The following is an 18521-nucleotide window of genomic DNA, read 5'->3' on the forward strand; positions in this document are numbered from 1 at the left end:
CTGAATATGTGGTAAGGGACATTCAGTAAGGTTTCTTCCCTGAAGAAGCCACCCCGATCCCAGCTAGATAAACCAAGTTTCACAAAAGAACACACCACTGGGTGCCAAGCTTTCACAGACGTGGCTTTCAAGCTGTCAGGCTTCACCTGATCTACAAGGGACTCTTTGTTCCCTTATTTCAACCTCTTCATCACCAACCTTCAGACCAGTCCTCCAGGTACCTCTTGGCTTCAGTCCTTCTGGTTTAAAAGGCAAGCTTTGATTTCCCTTGGCCTTGGACCTAAGCTTAACTTCCTGCTGAATTCTTTTCATCCCCTTCTCCATCTGTGATTCTACAACCTTTTGGGGGGCTTCACCCAGCCTTTGAAATGGCCCCTTTTAAAAATATTGCCCCAACTATAGCTTCTCTCTTTGGCATAATTAAATAATAATTATCCAAAGCCATAGTGACTGGACACATGATCACACTTCTGGATGCGAGGATTCGGGGAAAGGTTTGTTAGAGACACAGGTAGAGCTGCAATGAAGGGGAAAATGACTAAGAGGGAGGGCACTGGGAAATAAAAGCTAAAAGAACACAGCACAGTACTGAAACAGGTAATAAGGGGGGAAATAATGATTTTACGGTGAATGCATGGGCCAACCACACATCCTCCAGGAGGCTCTGTCCAAAAGCAGTCATTACGAGCTTTCCGAAGGGGAATGTCTGCTTACATGTGCACACTGCAGACCATTTGGGGTTCTAAGAACAGCTAAGATGACAGATAGTTGGAGACAGGAAGTTCTTTGTGTATGCTCCCTGTAAGGGGGTGGGGGGAGCCATAATGACACCCAAACCCAAATAATGGCCAACCCTCCCTGAGGCAAGATCATGGGCGGGGGGAGCTAAAATGTTCATTTCTATCTCCATCAGCACTAACTGATTAACCTACAGGCCACTGGAGAAGCACGGCCCATGCAGGTACTGGCAGGCTTTAAGTCAAGACACAAAAGCTCTGCCCATTCTGTAGTCATTCTTCTCAATTCATGGAAGACTGGCTGTTTATGCAAATCCAGGAGCATCCATGAAGACAATGATAGCTCTCTAGGCAACTGAGTTCCCATTACCTACAGCTTGACTGTCACAGCACTGACGTCCACAGTCCTCCCCTGACCACCGGTTCTGGAACAACACCCATGCGGCATACGAGTGAGTTTGAAAGAGTCAAGTGTTCTTCTGCAGAGTGCATGGAGGGACAGTGTGTTCTTCAGAAAGTTAGAGTAGTTCTAAATATTTCTTTAATGTCGTGCACCTTAGATAGTCACTTTAACAAAAATAACCACCAACAATCCTGTTTTGTTTTAATCCTCACCTGAGGACATGCTTAGAGAGAGCGAGAAATGTCAATTGATTGGTTGCCTTCAGTATGGTCCCTTGTGCCTTGACCGGGAATCGAACCCAGTAACCTTTCTGTGCACAGGTCGATGTTCGACCAACTGAGCCACTCCAGTCAGGCCAACCAACAATCGTCTATTGACCGCCCACTCTGCTCAATACCTGTCTATAACAATAAACAAGCTGGAAGTGGTCCCTGTTCTCAAAGGGTTTACAGTGTAACAGAACCCATCAAAGAACCCTGTTCCCACCTTCTCTAGGACCCCACAGGTCTCACCTCCAATGTGTTTCCTCAGCAGAGCTTCCCTACGGATCCCTCCTAAAGTCACTCCCTTCTTTTTGGTCATCTGCCATCACATCCCCCTTCTCGCGTATTTGTTTAGTTGTCTGGTTATTCATATCGCTCTCCCTTCCTATTGGTTTCACACAACAAAGGCCTTGTGCTACCCACTGTATCCCCAACACCTTGCTCAATAAATGTTTGCTGAATGTTCAATTAAAGAAGATCTAAAAAATAATAAAGGTTTTACTCTTTTACTCAAAAGAACAGAATGCCAGTTAGTCATTAAGGGAGAGTGATGAGAGAGGTAGATCTAGGACTTTTTCAAAGAATAAAATTAAGGATTATAAACCTTCCCCCATTGGTCATGGCAACCCTTAGTCAATTGGTTGTCGGCACATGTGTCTTTGGCACCACTGTGAACACCTCTCAAAGACAGCACTTACTAAGATACAAGAGCTGGACCTGTTGAAAAAAACACACCTAAAAATGGCTCTTATTATGGGCTGAAATTCATATGTTGAAGTTCAAACCCCACTACCTCCGAATGTGACTTATCAGGAGATACAGAGTCTTTACAGAGGAAATCAGATCAAAAAGAGGCCAGCAGCCTGGGCCCTGATGCAATATGACTGGTGTTCTTACAAGGAGAGGAAATTTGATAACAGAGAAATATACAAAGAGGAAAGAGACACAGGGAGGAGACAGACATCAACCAGCCAAGGAGAGAGTCCTGGAATAGGTCCGGCCTCATGGCCCTCAGAAACCAACCCTACGACACTTTGATTTTGGACCTCTAGCCTCAGAACTGTGAGATGAGAACTTTCTGTTGTTTAAGCCACTCAGTTTGTGGTACTTTGTTATGTCAGTCCTAGCAAACTAATAAAGTTTTCTATAACCTTCTAAAGTTTTCATTTTAAGTTATCTTGGCTCTTAGTCAGGAGTAAATGTTATGATTTTTCTTTTCCATTAAGAAATCCGTACAGCGTTAGAAATCCATGGGGGAATAAACAGTGCTGAGACAATAATTCATGTAGAAAACGTAACTGGATTCCTATGTCATATAATACTAAAAAATACATTCTAGGTAGGTTAAAGATCTAAATGTAAAAGACAAGTCTTAAATTTTTGTGGGCTCGATCCCCAGTAGGGGGCATGCTGGAGGCAGCCAATCAATGATTCTCATCATTGATGTTTCTCTCTCTCCCTCTCCCTTCCTCTCTGAAATCAATTAAAAAAATATATAAAAAAGTACACACTTCTGTTTACTAAAAGACTCCAAAAGCAAACTAAAAACATTATAGTATCAAAAATGTGTTAAAAATTCGTTCATGCCAATAAGAAAACAGGTGAAGGATATAAATAGGCAATTCACAACAAACATAAAAACAAGCCAAAACCGGTTTGGCTTGGTGGATAGAGCATCGGCCTGCGGACTGAGAGGTCCCAGGTTCAATTCCGGTCAAGGGCATATACCTTGGTTGCGGGCACATCCCCAGTAGGAGGTGTGCAGGAGGCAGCTGGTCGATGTTTCTCTCTCATCGATGTTTCTAACTTTCTATCCCTCTCCCTTCCTCTCTGTGAAAAATCAATAAAAATATATTTAAAAAAACAAACAAAAAAAAAACACAAAAGATGCTCAGCTTCATTAGGGATTCATGAATAGAAATGAAAACAATAAAAATTCCATTTCACATTCATGAGTTTGATTAAATTTTAAAAATCTGACAATAACCAAGTATTGGCGAAGACATAAAGCAGCACACACGGGCTCTCACACACACTGCTGGTTAAGAATGTGAATCTGCACAACCATATTTTGGAGAAGAATATGGCCATATCTCATGAAGTTGAACATGAGTTTACTCTTGGACCCAGCATTTCCACTTCTAGGTTTATCCCCAGAGCAAATCAATTATATGTGCACCAGAAGAAGAGGTACAAGAATATTCATTACAAAAAAGTTTGTAATAATAAAAATTGCAGAAGCCTGAGTAATTTTATTAACCCAATGTCATCCCAATAAATTCAATTTAAAAAGCAAAAAAAAAAAATGTATAGTGTTTCTCAACAAAAGAATGGATAACTATATTGTATTACATTTGCACAGTGAAATACTAAACAGTTAAATAAACTAGAACTACTTTTTTTTTTTTTAATATATTTTATTGATTTTTTACAGAGAGGAAGGGAGAGAGATAGAGAGTTAGAAACATCGATGAGATAGAAACATCAACCAGCTGCCTCCTGCACATCCCCCACTGGGGATATGCCCGCAACCAAGGTACATGCCCTTGACCGGAATCGAACCCGGGACCTTTCAGTCCGCAGGCCGACGCTCTATCCACCGAGCCAAACCGGTTTCGGCTAGAACTACATTTATTAACATAGGTCAATCCCCCAAAACAAAAAATGCCAAAAGGGCGAGTTGCAAAATGTGTACATGATGTTGCCATTTATTCAATGTTTGAAACAAGGAAAACTTCAATTGTTATACATTGTTACTGGGTAAACATGTATATTTAATGGCGATATATCTGTGTGTGTGGGTAGTATAAGTATAAAAGCATGAACAGGGAGGACAATAAGTCTGGAAAAGTGGAGAGAAATGAGATGAAAGCCTCAAATGTATCAGTAATGCCTATCTCCTTAAGAAACCTGAATATGCCCTGACCGGTTTGGCTGAGTGGATAGAGCGTCGGCTTGGGGACTCAAGGGTCCCAGGTTCGATTCCGGTCAGGGGCATGTACCTCGGTTGCGGGCACATCCCCAGTGGGGAGTGTGCAGGAGGCAGCTGATCGATGTTTCTCTCTCATCGATGTTTCTAACTCTCTATCCCCCTCCCTTCCTCTCTGTGAAAAACCAATAAAATATATACATATTTAAAAAAAAAAAAAAGAGAAACCTGACTATGAAAAATGTTTAAATTTTACAAAGCCGGATTTATATTATTCTTTGCGGTTTTCTGTCTGTTTGAAGTTATCTCATAATTTTTTAAAATAAAAAAGCAACAAATAATTACATCAAATATTTATAATTTAATACATAATCAAATAATCAGTAAGATTGTATACATTCAGGCCTGCAGGGGACTGAAGCCCTAACTCCTAGTGAAGAAAATGGACTAGAACCACACACATGCTGTTGGTAGGATGAGGAGGGAAGGAGATGGGGAAAAAAGGTGACTGACAGATCACGCCTAAAATTGCAGGGAAAAGTGTAAGAACATTTTCTGGCCAGTTTTTACAAACTCTAGAGCTATGTATTTTGGGGAAGAAAAACCTTAGAAGTCCCTAAGCAATTTTAAACCCCATTTTTTGTAAGAAGAAAGCAATTGCTTTTCCCATTCTTTGGTCACCAGGTGCTCAAGCCTGACCTTAGTGTTTGCAAGAATGTGCGAGCGGGGTTTTATTAGTACCATGAAAATGCGTTCTTTTAACTCCAACTGGCGTTTCTAACACCACTGAGATTCATTTTGAAAATAATATCTTATTTCAACTGCCTCTAAAGACTGAAAAGGCCAAATAAGAAGCCTGCGATTGCTGATATTCTTCTTATAATGAACAAGACTGTTTCTCCATTGCTCAAATCACTGCTCTGGCTTGTCAGTGTACACACAGAGAATGTAGGAACGTCCCACGGTGTCTACACTGTGTTACACACTGTAGCAGGATAAATGAGTGAATAGTCACTTCAAGACTCTTTAATACGGATCAGAACCCTGGTGTCTTTGCTGCTGCTGTTGAGAAAAGTCGTCTGGGGCTCTGGAGGTTTTTGCTGTAATGCCCATGAAAAATACTGTATTGTGTGTCAGAGGCTTCTCACCAATCCGCCATCTCAAGCTTTTCAAGGGAGACTCTCCTTAGACAACAAGGATAGCCAGGAGCCCTTTGTGAAAGCAAGGCCCACTGTATTCTTTCCACTTCTGACATAGTTCGGATGACGAATGTCCAACGTGTCCTATGAAACTCCACTGTCAATGCCATCGTGGCATTACTTTCTAACTTAGGAAGCGAATTCCACTTTCTCCAAATACATCAGCCTGAGTTTCACAAAACAAGACTCATGATCTTAGAAGCTAGAAGAGAATTTAGAGGGCATTTTGTCCAAATAAGCAAATAAACAGGCGATAAAGGCATCCCCAGGGCATATGCAGCCGCGTCCAGGGAATATGGGGTGCCATAGAATAAACCCGACTCAATTTCACACAAATATTTTTGCATAGGGACTGACCTACTAAACAAAACATTTTCACACACTGGCATGTGCTGGGGACACTCTCAGGTGAGAGAATCCCTGTTTCCTCAAATGCAGAAGTCCCACTGACACGACGAGGGCGTGATTATAATGACAGCTACCGTACTTATTGAGCACTTGAGATATGCTGGATAGTGTGACTGGAGCTGTAATATACACTCTCTCACTTGGTCCTCACATCACTATCATGCCCTAGAAATAATACAACTGTCCTACTACATGGAGGAGGAAACCAAGGTGAAAAAAACTTTTCCATGTTCATCCAGCTAGTCAATAGCAGAGTCTGTGTTTGGTCCCAGGGCTGTCTGGCTCCATTGCCTATGACCTTAATTGCTGCCTCAGACATCAGAAACTGAGGCCCAATCAGCTTAAAAAGGAAGATCCTTAATCAAGTCACGTATCTTTCTTTCTGTCCCTAAGGCTTTCCCAGCTATAAAATCAGAACAATACCTATCCCTTCCTTCATCGTAATGAGGATCCAGACGCTCATGGGATACACGTGCTCACAGCACCCTATTTTAGAGCTGAAAAGAACCTTAGTCACACAAAACACCTGTATGTGAATGTTTATAGTAGCCGAAAAGTGAAAACAGCCCAAATGTTCATCAAATAACGAGTGGATAAACAAAATGTGTTAAATCCACGCAGCGGAATTCTCTTCGTCTATAAAAATAAAGTACTAATACCTGCTACCATGGGGATGAACCCTGGAGACATTACGCTAAGGGAAAGAACCAGGCGCAAAGGGTCACACACTAGTGTGTATGATTCCACTTACATGAAATGTGCAGAATAGGCAAGTCCACGGAGACAGAGATTAGTGGTTGTCAGGGCATGGGGTAGAGGGTTAGGAGGAATCGGGGAGTGGCTGCTAATAGGTACAGGTTTTTGGGTTTTTTTTTGGGGGGGGGGGGAGGTAAAATATCCTATAATTAGATAGTGGAGATGGTAGCACAACTCTGTAAATATACTAAAAACCACTGACTTGTACACTTTAAAAAAGTAAATGTTATGGTTTGTGAATTATATCTATATAGAACTATTATTCAAAAACAAAACAGCCCAGCCAGCATGGCTCAGTCGTTGAGCTTTGCCCTAAGAACCAGGAGGTCACGGTTCAATTCCTGGTCAGGGCACATGCCCAGTTGTGGGGTTGATCCCCAGTGTGGGGTGTGCAGGAGGCAGCCGATCAATGATTCTCTCTCATCACTGATGTTTCTTTTTTTTAAAATATATTTTATTGATTTTTTACAGAGAGGAAGGGAGAGGGATAGAGAGTTAGAAACATCGATGAGCGAGAAACATCGATCAGCTGCCTCCTGTACACCCCGCTACTGGGGATGTGCCCACAACCAAGGTACATGCCCTTGACCAGAATCGAACCCGGGACCCCTTGGTCCGCAGGCCGATGCTCTATCCACTGAGCCAAACAAGTCAAGGCAATCACTGATGTTTCTATCTCTCTCTCCCTCTCCCTTCCTCTCTGAAATCAATAAAAAATATATTTAAAAAACAAACAAACAAATGCCTTGGAAGACATGGCAGCAAAGGAAATATATTTAAAAATACTTTGAACAAAAGCACCACAGAAATACTGTACTGCATTTTCGATATTATACATTTCATGCTTATAAAAGCACATTATGTACACTGCAAGAGAAGTATGGCCTTCTATTACTTCCGCTGGCTGTTTTCTTGTCCTAGGAGAACCTGAATTCACTTCAAAGTACCACTCGAGTCCTCAAGTTCCTGAATACCCAGTTAATAAAATGAAAATGTAATGCACTCTAAACTGGCTGCTGACGGAAAGAAACCCCAGGGAATTGTCCTGCTTAAAAAGAGAAAGGGAAAAAAGGCCACTAAACTCACCAGGGGCCTTCATTCAAGGCCAGAGAGGATACCAAGAATCTAGATCGAGTGGAAATGTTATCCTCCTATGATCTTTTGGGAGCTGCTTATCGGGAATTTCTACAGAGAAATTAGGCAAAGGAACCTCAACTATAAAGACACAGCTTTAATACAAGAACCATCCACACTGACACAAATCCTTACCTTCTTATATGACTTAACATAAACACCTTATCTTATTTTCACGTCGTCAGCAGTACTTGCATGCAGCACAAATTTTACCCCCATTTTAAGGACAAGGAAAGAGAGGCACAAAGAAGGTCACCTGCTAATGAAAAGCATCTACATTCCCAGCTCTGGGCTCTTTCCTATGTCATGCTAATGTTTGCTTTCTCCCTTCATCTCTCTTGGCCACCTAGAGTTCTTTCAGAACGTGAATTTAGCCTCAAGAAATAATTTCCCCTTTCATTGTGCTGGCTGGTTGTGTTCCTTTCTTAAGTCTCCATAAGAAAGAAATACTTGCTCAGAATCAGTATGAAATAAATGTTCTTGAACAAACAAATCGATGTGGCTAGGCCTATATGGTTAGTTTAATCTTTCATGAATAATGAAGACTCAAAAACCTGTCTACAATCTCACAAGGCTGGAGATTCCCTTCCCAGTTGCTGAAAATGGTTGTAGAACTGAGTCAGAAACGCTGTTCCTGAGCTGGCCCTGGAAATGACCTCCTGAAGACCTGTCCAACTCTTCCTTTCCAGCCAATCAAATGGTGACTGGATTCCCTAGACAGGACACTGGATTCCCTAGACAGGACACCTGCAGCTAAGACCTTCAGATCTATCGCTTGAATTCTCACCTTTCATAACATTCTGGTTTTTTTTTTAAATTTTTTAAAATTTAGAGAGAGAAACATCGATTTGTTGCTCCACCCATTTATGCATTTATTGGTTGATTCCTACACATGCCCTGACTGGGGATGGAACCCACAACCCTGGTGCACTGAGAGGATACTCCAACCCACTGAGCCACCCGGCCAGGGCCACCTTTCAGATACATTCTGCTATGAATGCATCTCTTTCTCTTTCTCTCTCTCCTGTCCTTCTTTCTTCCTTCTCCCTCCCCTACTCTCCCTCTCCCTCCCCCTTCCATTCTCTCCTTCTCTACCTCCCCTTCCTCTTCCTTTCTCTATTAGTAGCAGTTACTTCACACTTCCTTGTGAGAAATGAAGGCTTTAATAGTCTCAGAGTACCCAATGGGAGCAACTGACTAGTGAAATAACCTCATACAAGTGTTAACCATCGAATGAGTGGAAACCCAAGAATTTACCATATGCTGTTCTAGCCAAGCCTTTTCCAAAGATCTAAGAACCAAAGATGAACCATGCAGACAAAGGCATGCTCTCATGAGAATATTAGTGCTGCCCTAGCCGGTTTGGTTCAGTGGATAGAACGTTAGCCTGCAGACTGAAGGTTCCCGGGTTCAATTCTGGTCAAGGGCACATGCCCAGGTTGCAGGCTCATCCCCAGTAGGGGGCGTGCAGGAGGGAGCCAACCAATGAGTCTCTCTCATCATTGATGTTTCTCTCTCTCTCCCCCCCCTTCCTCTCTGAAATCAATTTAAAAAATTTTTTTTAAAGAATATTAATGCTTAGGGATGAGATCAGAGTAGTTCTTTTTTTCCTTTGGTAACTAAAGAGTTAGCAGCTTTCTTTTCAACACACAAGAAGGACTTAGGTACAATAGTAAATGCAGCTCTTAATTCAAAAGTGGGTGGATTTAGAGACCAGGGCATTAACAACATTCCTGCATTTGTTAAAAAGGTATGTTCTATATTTAAATTAGGTTTCCACTTATTCAACCCTCAAACCCTTTCTTTGCAATGATTTTACAGGTTTGACCTTGGTTAATTAGTACTTTCATGACACCACCCTATAACCGGTACAAGAATTTTTTTTAAAGAATTTTTACTTAGTGTGGAAATAAAGAGAACAAATTTTAAATACAAATACACATACCTCCTTTCATATTTAAATAATATGAAGGAATCTATATTCACAAAGACAACATCAATAAAAATCATCTGCCCTAGAAATTTTCCCTAAGCTTTTCAGTTCAAAGACAGAGGCATTTGATAATTGAACTAAACGCATTAACATAATTTTACCAGTGACGGGCTTTCTCTAGTTAAAGGAATCATAGACATTTGGAGCTACAAGGAATGTCAGAAATCATTAAACACAACTCTTTCATTTTAAAAATGAGAACACCCCCAAGTGAAGTGATTGTGAAAGCCTCAATAGCTGGCCCTGCCGGGAAAGGTCTTGGCTCCTGATTTGTAGTTTGGCACAGCTAAGTCCTTACAGGTGAAAAATATTCAACTTGATATAACACCAAATGCAACAGAAGTGAGAATTACTCTTACTATATACATGATTGACATGATATAGACGCTCTACTTCAGCTTTCAAATTCAGTGAAGAATGTTACACCATCAATTCTTAACTTGGGACTCACCCTGCTGAGCTGATCCAATAACCTTTGGTTCTGTTCCGATAATTCCTGGACAGCCCGTGTTTTTTCCCGATCGGCCTCCCGTAGGTGAACTTGCTGCCTCTCCAACTCATCCTGAAGCTGTTTCACGTCACTCTCCAGCTCGGACACACGCCCTTCCCACTCTCCTTCTCGGTTCTCAAATCGTCTTCTTAGTTCGTGTTTCTCTTGTTCTAAGTGCTGGGTGAAAAGTGAAGATTTAAAACCTGTTAAAAATTCTACAGCCTTTCATTTTTCTCTTTGCACACTCTCCTAACTTTTTTTGTTTGTGTATTGATTTGAGAGAGGGGGCGGGGAAGGGAGAGAGAAACATGGACTTGTTGTTCCATTTACTCGTGCATTCGTTGGTTGAGTCTTGTATGTGCCCTGAATAGGGATGGAACCCACAACTTTGGTGTATTGGGACCATGCTCTAACCAGGTGAGCTACCTGGCCAGGGCCTCTCCTAACTTTTCTTTTTTTAGCACAACAAAACACTACCACTTGGGAAAAGTTGCCCATTTCACAGCTACGAAAATATTCCCTTTGTCCAGAGTAGAAAAGGAGTTGGTTTCATAAAGAGAATGCCATTCCTCTGGAAAATACTTGAAGTTATTATGTTTATTCTTGTCCTTGGGCATGGGGTTCTAGACTTAGGAATTCACTTGAAATTTAGCAAGTTACCTAATTAGCTGAAGTATACATTTAAACAACTTAAAATGACTATTGAAGAAGGCTTCTGTTGAAAGCATCTTTTATGCCTGGCACAATACCAGACAGAATTTTCAGAGACTGAAAGAACTCTAGAGATCCTTCAGATGAACTATCTTTTCTTACAAATGAGGCAACAGAAGAGGTTAAGTAATGAGCTTAAGATCAATACTAGTAAATGACAAAGCTGGGATTTGTGTCCAGTCATTTGACTGTTTATAGTGCTCTAAATCACCACTCAATAAATATTTGTTGCTATATATACAGCACTGTATTTCAAAATCATTAAGGCAAGGTCAGGTTCAGGCCTGCTCTAAATCATGGCCTAGTAGCCTTGCATATTTTTTTGCTAATCCATTCTTTAGTGCCTACTATGAGCCAGCCACTGTGCTGGGGACACAGTGATGAACAAAACAGACATGGTCCTTGCCTACATGGAGTTTTTATTCCAGTGGGACGGGCTGATACCTGTAATAAGTGGAGTGTGAGAAATGGTGTGCAGGAAAAAGTATAAATGACTGGAAGTAGCAGCTCAATAGAAAAAGATTCTTTTGGATTGAAGGAAATAAGAACATCTTTCTGTTTCTGTGCGATGAATACAACTGCCTCTTTTCAGAGGCAAGTATGTTCTCCTACTTGAAAGCATAGTATGTACAAAAAAAAGCCAAGTTTATACCTAAAGGATTATATGAATATAAGTTAAAGCAATGGCCCTCAACTTTCAGTCTCTCAGAAAAGCTCTGATATAAATCTCCAAAAATATACCCACCTGAACCCCAGTTTCAGAGATCGTGATTTAGTTAAGAATGGGATGAGGCCTAGGCATCCATTCATTCATCCATCCACCCACCCACCCACCTACTCACCCATCTATCCAAGATCTGATGCACTGAAGGTTGATATCAAGCATGAAATTATTTCAACAGGCTAACAGGGGCATGTGAATCTCCTTCAGAGGACTCAATCATCTCTTCACCTTGGGAAGCTAGGCTATCAATCTAGCCAAGATTTCACTTTTCAAATATTTTTTTGGAATGCTTCTTTTGGGAAGCCTTAAGGGCCGGAGTGTAGTTACACAAGAAAATCAGTCCCATTACTTCACATCTGACATGTGTCTAAAAAAGAGGTGATGTCATGTCACCCTGAACATCTATTCATTCCTTACTTTGCTCTGGGTGAGGTGTGAGTGTTTCTGAAAGTCGAATTTACCTCCAAAAGATGAGAATTTACCATTACAGAACAGTCCAAATAATGTGCCAAAAGATAAAAGCAGTGATCCAAAACTAACTTTCCGAGCACATTAGCAAAGGCGGTTTGTTAATAAATATTGAAATAAATGTACAGCTCAAGTTGATCACTTTAAGGGAACAACTCATCTGTTTATAGCCATGCTAGTATATTTGCTGAAAAAGTCACTGTTTGGTTGTACTTTATACAGCCTCTGTTTGGAGCATGTGGGGAAAGGAATGACAAGGGAGGGCTTCCGCTCACCAGCATGAGAATTTCATGCTCTATCGATGCTTCCCTCATATTGCTAAACTTCCAAAAGGGGGATGTTTTACTCACTGTAGACACTTCAGGAAGATGAAATGCAGAAACAAGGGATAATTACAACCTTAAAATGGTAATTCTTGGTTTTATCGAGTTTTTCCAAAATGAAAACTATTGAGCAGACGGCAACAGCAAGAACTCAGTACTCACAGTGTTGCTGAGAGGCCAGATAAATCAGGCTTGTGTTCTGAAAGAACAGAGAGACTTAAAAATACTCAGCAAACAGCTGTTAGTGAACAGCCCGACCAAGCAACTAACACAATCCAATCCACTTGAGGGGCGGGGTCGGGGACAGGTGGTCTGATCAATCTGTCCTTGTAGCTCTTTGGACATGAGACAAAGTTCCTAATGCAGGTTTCTCAACGCTGGGTGGGGGGGCGGGGATTAAGACCTTCCTATTTATAAACATACAAAATGTAGCTTTTTATCTACTCTGAAAAAAGAAGGGTTTCTCCTAGAATTATATTTCAATTAAGTGCTGAGTTAACCAGTAAACTCTAGGCCAGCGGTCACCAACCTTTCGGACCTCACGGACCACCAGTGGCAACCGCTGCTCTAGGCAGAATTGTCAGCAAGTGTGGAGGTCCGGAGGCTCTGCCCATACTATTCCTTGTTTCTTGGGACTATATGATATCTTAAAAGTTAATATCTACACCTGAAACAACATAATGTTATAGGTCAATTATACCTCCACAGAGGAAAAAGTTAATATCAAAAGTGTCAAGGTCATCAAAAACAAAGAAATTCATCCTAGCCACGTAGCTCAGTTAGTTACAGGTTTAATGCCCAGTCAGGGCACATACTAGAATCAACCAATAAATGCGTAAGTAAGTGGAACAACAAATCCATGTTTCTCTCTCACTCTCCCTCTTTATCTCTCTCCCTCCCCCGCCCTTTCCTCTATCTCTAAAAAAAATAAAAATAAAAATAAAAATAAAAAATAAATGAGTAAAAATAAATTAAAAAAACAAGAACAAGGGAAGTCTAAGAAACTGTTGCAGCAAAGAAGAGACTAAGATATGAAAACTAAATGTAATGTGGTATCTTGAATGGAATTCTGGAACAGAAAAATACATAAGGTAAAGGCTAAGGAAATCTGAATAAACTCAGGACTTTACATATCAGTATTGGCTTCTTTTTTAAAAAAAATAATGTATTTTTATTGATTTCAGAGAGGAAGGAAGAGAGAGAGAGAGAGATAGAAACATCAGTGATGAGAGAGAATCACTGATTGGCTACCTCCTGCACACCCCACACTGGGGGATCAAGCCTGCAACCATGGCATGTGCCATGACAGGGAATCGAACTGGAGACCTCTTGGTTCCTGGGTTGAGGCTCAACTCCTGAGCCACACTGATGAGGTAGTCCTGGTTTCTTAATGATGGTGTGTACCATACTAATGTAAGGTGTTAATAATAGAGGAAACCGGGTGCAGGGCATATGGAAACTCTGCACCATCTTTCCACATTTTTCTGGAAATCTGAAATCATTCTAAAAAAAAAAGTTTATTTAAAACTCTGAAAAAACAAATCTAGTACCATTAGCCTACCCAAAATTGGTTGTCACAGAAATGGATTTCTGCAAAGAACTGAAAAAGCAACACCATTCTCCTAAGTCCAGGATATGATTCTTAAAAAATACAAAGAAAAAAGACCTTTTTTTAAAGTGGACCTAGCACTGAATGCAAATAAAGACCTCCTAGGTCTGCTTCCCTAAATCTACTACTGAGTCCCATTATGTAATCATTTTCATCTTACTTGTTTTGCCCTCTTAAAAAAATAGTACTAGAACCCCAGCTGGGTGGCTGAGTTGGCTGGAGTGTCACCCTGTACACCAAAAAAGTTGAGGGTTTGATTCCCGGTCAAGGCACATACCTGGGTTGTGGATTTGGGCCTGTAGGGGAGGCAACCAATCCATGTTTCTCTCCCACATCAATGTTTCTCTCTTTCTCTCAAATCAGTGAAACATGTGCTTGGGTGAGGCTAAAACAACAACTGATATAGTGCCTGCCTTCTTGGGGTCTACAGTCTCTCTGGGCCTCAGTTTCCTTTTATTTATCATGAATTTGTAGATTAAAAAATTTGATTTTAGAGAGAGGAAGGGGGAGGGAGAGAGAGAGAAACATTTACCGGTTGCCTCCTGTATGCGCTCTCACGGGGGAATCGAACCCACAGCCTAAGTATGTGCCCTGACCCGGAATGGAACCCACAACTTTTTGGTGCACAGGACGACACTCCAACCAACCAAGTCCCCCGGCCAGAGCAAAACTAAAAATTTTCAAACACATCTAGGAGAAATAGTATAACTGAACTCTTCCTCACACAGTTTCAATAATGCTCAATATTTGGCTTTTTAAAAATAAGCTGTTAAAAAAAACCATTATTTTTTAAATTGTGGTAAAGTACAGCATTCCCCCCTTATCTGTAGTTTTGCTTTCCACAGTTTCAACTACCCACAGTCAAGCTTGGTCCAAAAATATTAAATGGAAAATTCCAGAAATAAACAATTCATAAGTTTTCAATTTTGCGCCCATCTGAGAAGCGAGATAAATCTCGCATCCTCCTACTCGATCCTGCCTGGCAAGTGACTCATCCCTTTGTCCAGCTGTACACACTCCCGCCAGCTAGTCACTTACTAGCCCTCGGGGTTATCAGATCGACTAACCTGGTATTGCAGTGCTTGTGTTCAGGGAACCCTTATTTTACTTAGTAACGGCTGCAAAACACAAGAGTAGCAATGCTGGCAATTTGGAACCACCAGGGAAGCTGTGAAAAGTTCTCGGCTTAATTGTTCTATTTTATTATTATTGTTAATCTCTTACTGTGTCTAACTTATAAATTAAACTTTATCATAGGTCCATATGTACAGGAAAAAACATAGCTCATATGAGGTTCGGTACTATCTGTGGTTTCCGGCATCTGCTGGGGGTCTTGGAACATCTCCTCAGATAAGGGGGGACCACAGTACACGTAACATAAAATTTCCCATCTTAATTTTTAAGTGTACAGCTCAGTAGTGCTAAGTACATTCACACTGTTGTGCAACCAACCTCCAGAAATTTAACTAGAGTTCATAGTGCTGGCCTGCAGAGAAGTGAAGATTTTAAAACTAGTTTAAGAGCTTTAAACTGTTTTATAGTCAAAGGTAATTCATTCACTTACAACAGAACCTTTCTGGGTACTGAATTTTGAAATCTTTCTCCTTTGTTGAAGAAATGTCTAAAGGCTCCACATGGAACCCAGGATGTGTGTAACTGCACACTCAGGATTGCGCTGAAATCTACCACTCATCACGCCGACTGATATGATGGCCCTTTCAAGTCGGCTGTCTCTTCAATCAAGTCCCTCACTGAAGGAATTTCAAATCAAGTATAAATCTCTGCAGTAGTACTTCTATATAGAGCCGTGTAATCAAATCTCTTTTTTAAAAAAAGACACCCTTTTATTTGTAGACCTCTACTTCAAGTGAAAATGAAACAATTCAATTCACTGGGCTGCTTTTTGGCAGTCTACCTATAGGTTTCACAAACCGCTTTTCAGAAAGGTATCTCGGGAGTTCATCAACTGGCAGACCTAGTTAACAGGCCAACTGAACTACAGGGCACTCGTTGGTTTCCCTTTTCTCTCCCTGATTTGCTTTCGCTATGTTGTTGGACTGCAGACACACTTAAATCGTAGTCTAGAAAAGTTCTGGAGCCTACATTCTGACTGTTCGACCAGTAGCACGTGATACAGAACCAGACGAGGGTCAATTTCAGACCTTATTCGGGACTGTACTATTCTCCTGTAACCAATAAAAACCAAAAAACTGGCTGCAGCCAAACTGGGCAACAACAGTAAATGCACCGGCTGAAAAAAGGTAAGCTTGTCTCCACTGCCACAGATGCTTCCCCTTTTTAAATCTCCCTGGTTTTTAGAAATGCTGGTGGTGCTCCATGCCACTTTCTGGTTAAGACCCTTTTCTAGTTAAGGGCAAGAAACGGCAGAAATCGTCTAGCTCTTTTAAGGGGTGTGTATAATAACTGAGACAGTAAGTTCTCCTGTTTGGCCATCCGGTCGCACGTGTGAGACCCAGAGCACAGAAAAGTGCTGTTAAACACACATAAATACGGAGGCCCACATTAAATCCACCACCAGCGGTCACGTGCCGAGCCCAGGCCTGCCTGGCTGCAATGGAGCCGTTTCCTAATCCCCGGGTATTTGAAGGCTATAAAAAGCTCCTTTAGGGGCACTTGTTCCCACAACTCTGAGCTGCCGGGAAGTTAAGACAAGGGCATCTGGAGGCCTTAATGCCCAAACTGGGAAGCTTTAGGCTAACACCCTGATTAGAGATTAACTACTTCTCTGAAAACCTGAAGCATATTTTAAATGCTTACCCTTTCTCACTTCTCAGTGGGCAGACATCGCCCCAGTGCTGTATGAGTTAGTCGTGCTGTGAGCTCTATGGTAGATGCCGTGTACAGTCCGTATGTAGACTGGCCCACAGCGTGCACGCACCCATTTGCTGTGAACAGGGTGGCAAAGTCGGTGTATTCACTGGGTGCCCTGGTCTGATAATCCGAAACCCTGCATCCTCCCCCCACGCTTCCAGGCGGTTTTCTGTGAGGTAGGGTGAGCAAGGGAGGGGTGGAGTGCGGTGGAGCCGGTGAGTGGCTCCGGAAGCTGCCCAGGGCCTGGCGGGAGCCTGGGCTCCCCGCTTGCCACCCACCCCGGCGGGGACGAACTCACCTCCAGTTTGTCGGTCAGCTCCTTGTGCATCTGCTCGTACTGCCGGCTCATGTCCTGGTTCTTCTCGAGCAGCGCCTTGCCCAGCCGGGCCGCCAGCACCAGGTCCTTCTCCTTCTGCCGGATCACCGACAGCAGCTCGGGGTCCTGGGCGGGCAGGGGCAGCAGTCCGGCCTCCTCGGCCAGAGGCCCGGGCTCGGCCGCAGGCTGCTCTCCGGGGTCGCACGGCCGTTCCCCGGCCGCCAGCAGCGCCAGCTCCTCCTCTAACGCCAGTTCCAGCTCCCCGGGGCCCCCGGGGAAGGAGACCTGGGCGGCGGCGGCGGGGCTCCCGACGGCGTCCGTGGCCGCGGCGGGCAGCTCCATGCAGCAGGCGCTGTCCGGCTCTGCGGGTGCTGAAGCGCGGCCGGCCAAGCCCCGGCAGAAGGCGGACATGGCCCGCGCGCGCGGAGCCCGCAGCGGTGCGGCCCGGCCGGCGCGCGCCAGGCTGCAGGGGGAGGGGCCCCGCCGCACCGCCCCGCGCCTCGCCCGCCTCGCGCCGCGGCACGCGCCCCCCGGGCCCCGCGAGTCCTGGGCGCGGCGCGCGCCGGCCCGCCCCTCCCCCCCGCCGGCGGCACGCGCCCCTCCGCCCGCCCCCGGGCTCAGCTGCTCGGCTCGGCGCGCCGCGGAGGCGGGTGGCACCGGGGAGGCCGAGCGCAGGAGGACTAAGGGCCGCGAGGCGAGGCGAGGCGAGAGGAGGTTGCGGGGAGGAACGCCGCCGCCGGGTTTTCAGCCGCCCTGGTGCTGTTGCTGCTGCCGCCGCCGCTGCCGCCACCGGCCGGGCAGCGCTTCACGGGGCCGGCTGCGCTCCGCTGTCGCTTCGACGCGCGCTGCTGCTGCTGCTGCCGGCGGCCACTCTCCGCAGCCGCGCTCCATGTCCCTCCGCGCGGCGGCGGCCCCGGCAGCTGCGGCGGCGGCGGCGGCTGCTGCAGGCGCCGAGGCGGCGGCTCCACATCGCGCGCCGCGCAGCCCGGCGAGCTCCTTCCTGCCTTGCGGGGCCCCTCGGCTCCCCGGACCGCCCGCACCCCGCCCCGGGCTTCCGGCCGCGCCCCTCGCCCCGCCCCCTGGCGCTGCCTGACGCGCGCGGGCACCTGTTCGCCGCGCCGCGCGGGATTCGCCGGCTCCCGGGGCTCCTCGGCGGCGCCAGGTGGCGCCGGTGCCGTCACCCCTGCGCGGCCTCACGCCCGGGGCGGCGCGCGGGGGCGGACGGC

At 44.2% G+C, this 18521-nt stretch overlaps 1 protein-coding gene across 3 annotated transcripts in view; it reads right to left on the reverse strand.

The window, feature by feature from the left end:
• BICDL1 (BICD family like cargo adaptor 1) overlaps positions 1 to 17721 on the reverse strand; it is an 87488-nt gene extending 69767 nt beyond the window's left edge. For all 3 annotated transcript variants that reach the window (XR_011469048.1, XM_070399887.1, XM_070399888.1), the window contains exons 1-2: positions 17278 to 17721; positions 10274 to 10489 (exon numbers count right to left, since the gene is read on the reverse strand). Coding sequence is in view for 2 of the 3 variants with exons in the window: in XM_070399887.1 (XP_070255988.1) it covers positions 10274 to 10489; positions 17278 to 17706 (645 nt within the window). In the remaining variant the exon portion in view is untranslated. The remainder of the gene's footprint in view (positions 1 to 10273; positions 10490 to 17277) is intronic.
• Positions 17722 to 18521: the final 800 nt, after the last annotated feature.

This window comes from Myotis yumanensis, unplaced genomic scaffold (assembly GCF_028538775.1).
Source record: "Myotis yumanensis isolate MYYU_CA2020_CCGP unplaced genomic scaffold, mMyoYum1.0.hap1 SCAF_19, whole genome shotgun sequence".
Lineage (NCBI taxonomy): Eukaryota > Metazoa > Chordata > Mammalia > Chiroptera > Vespertilionidae > Myotis > Myotis yumanensis.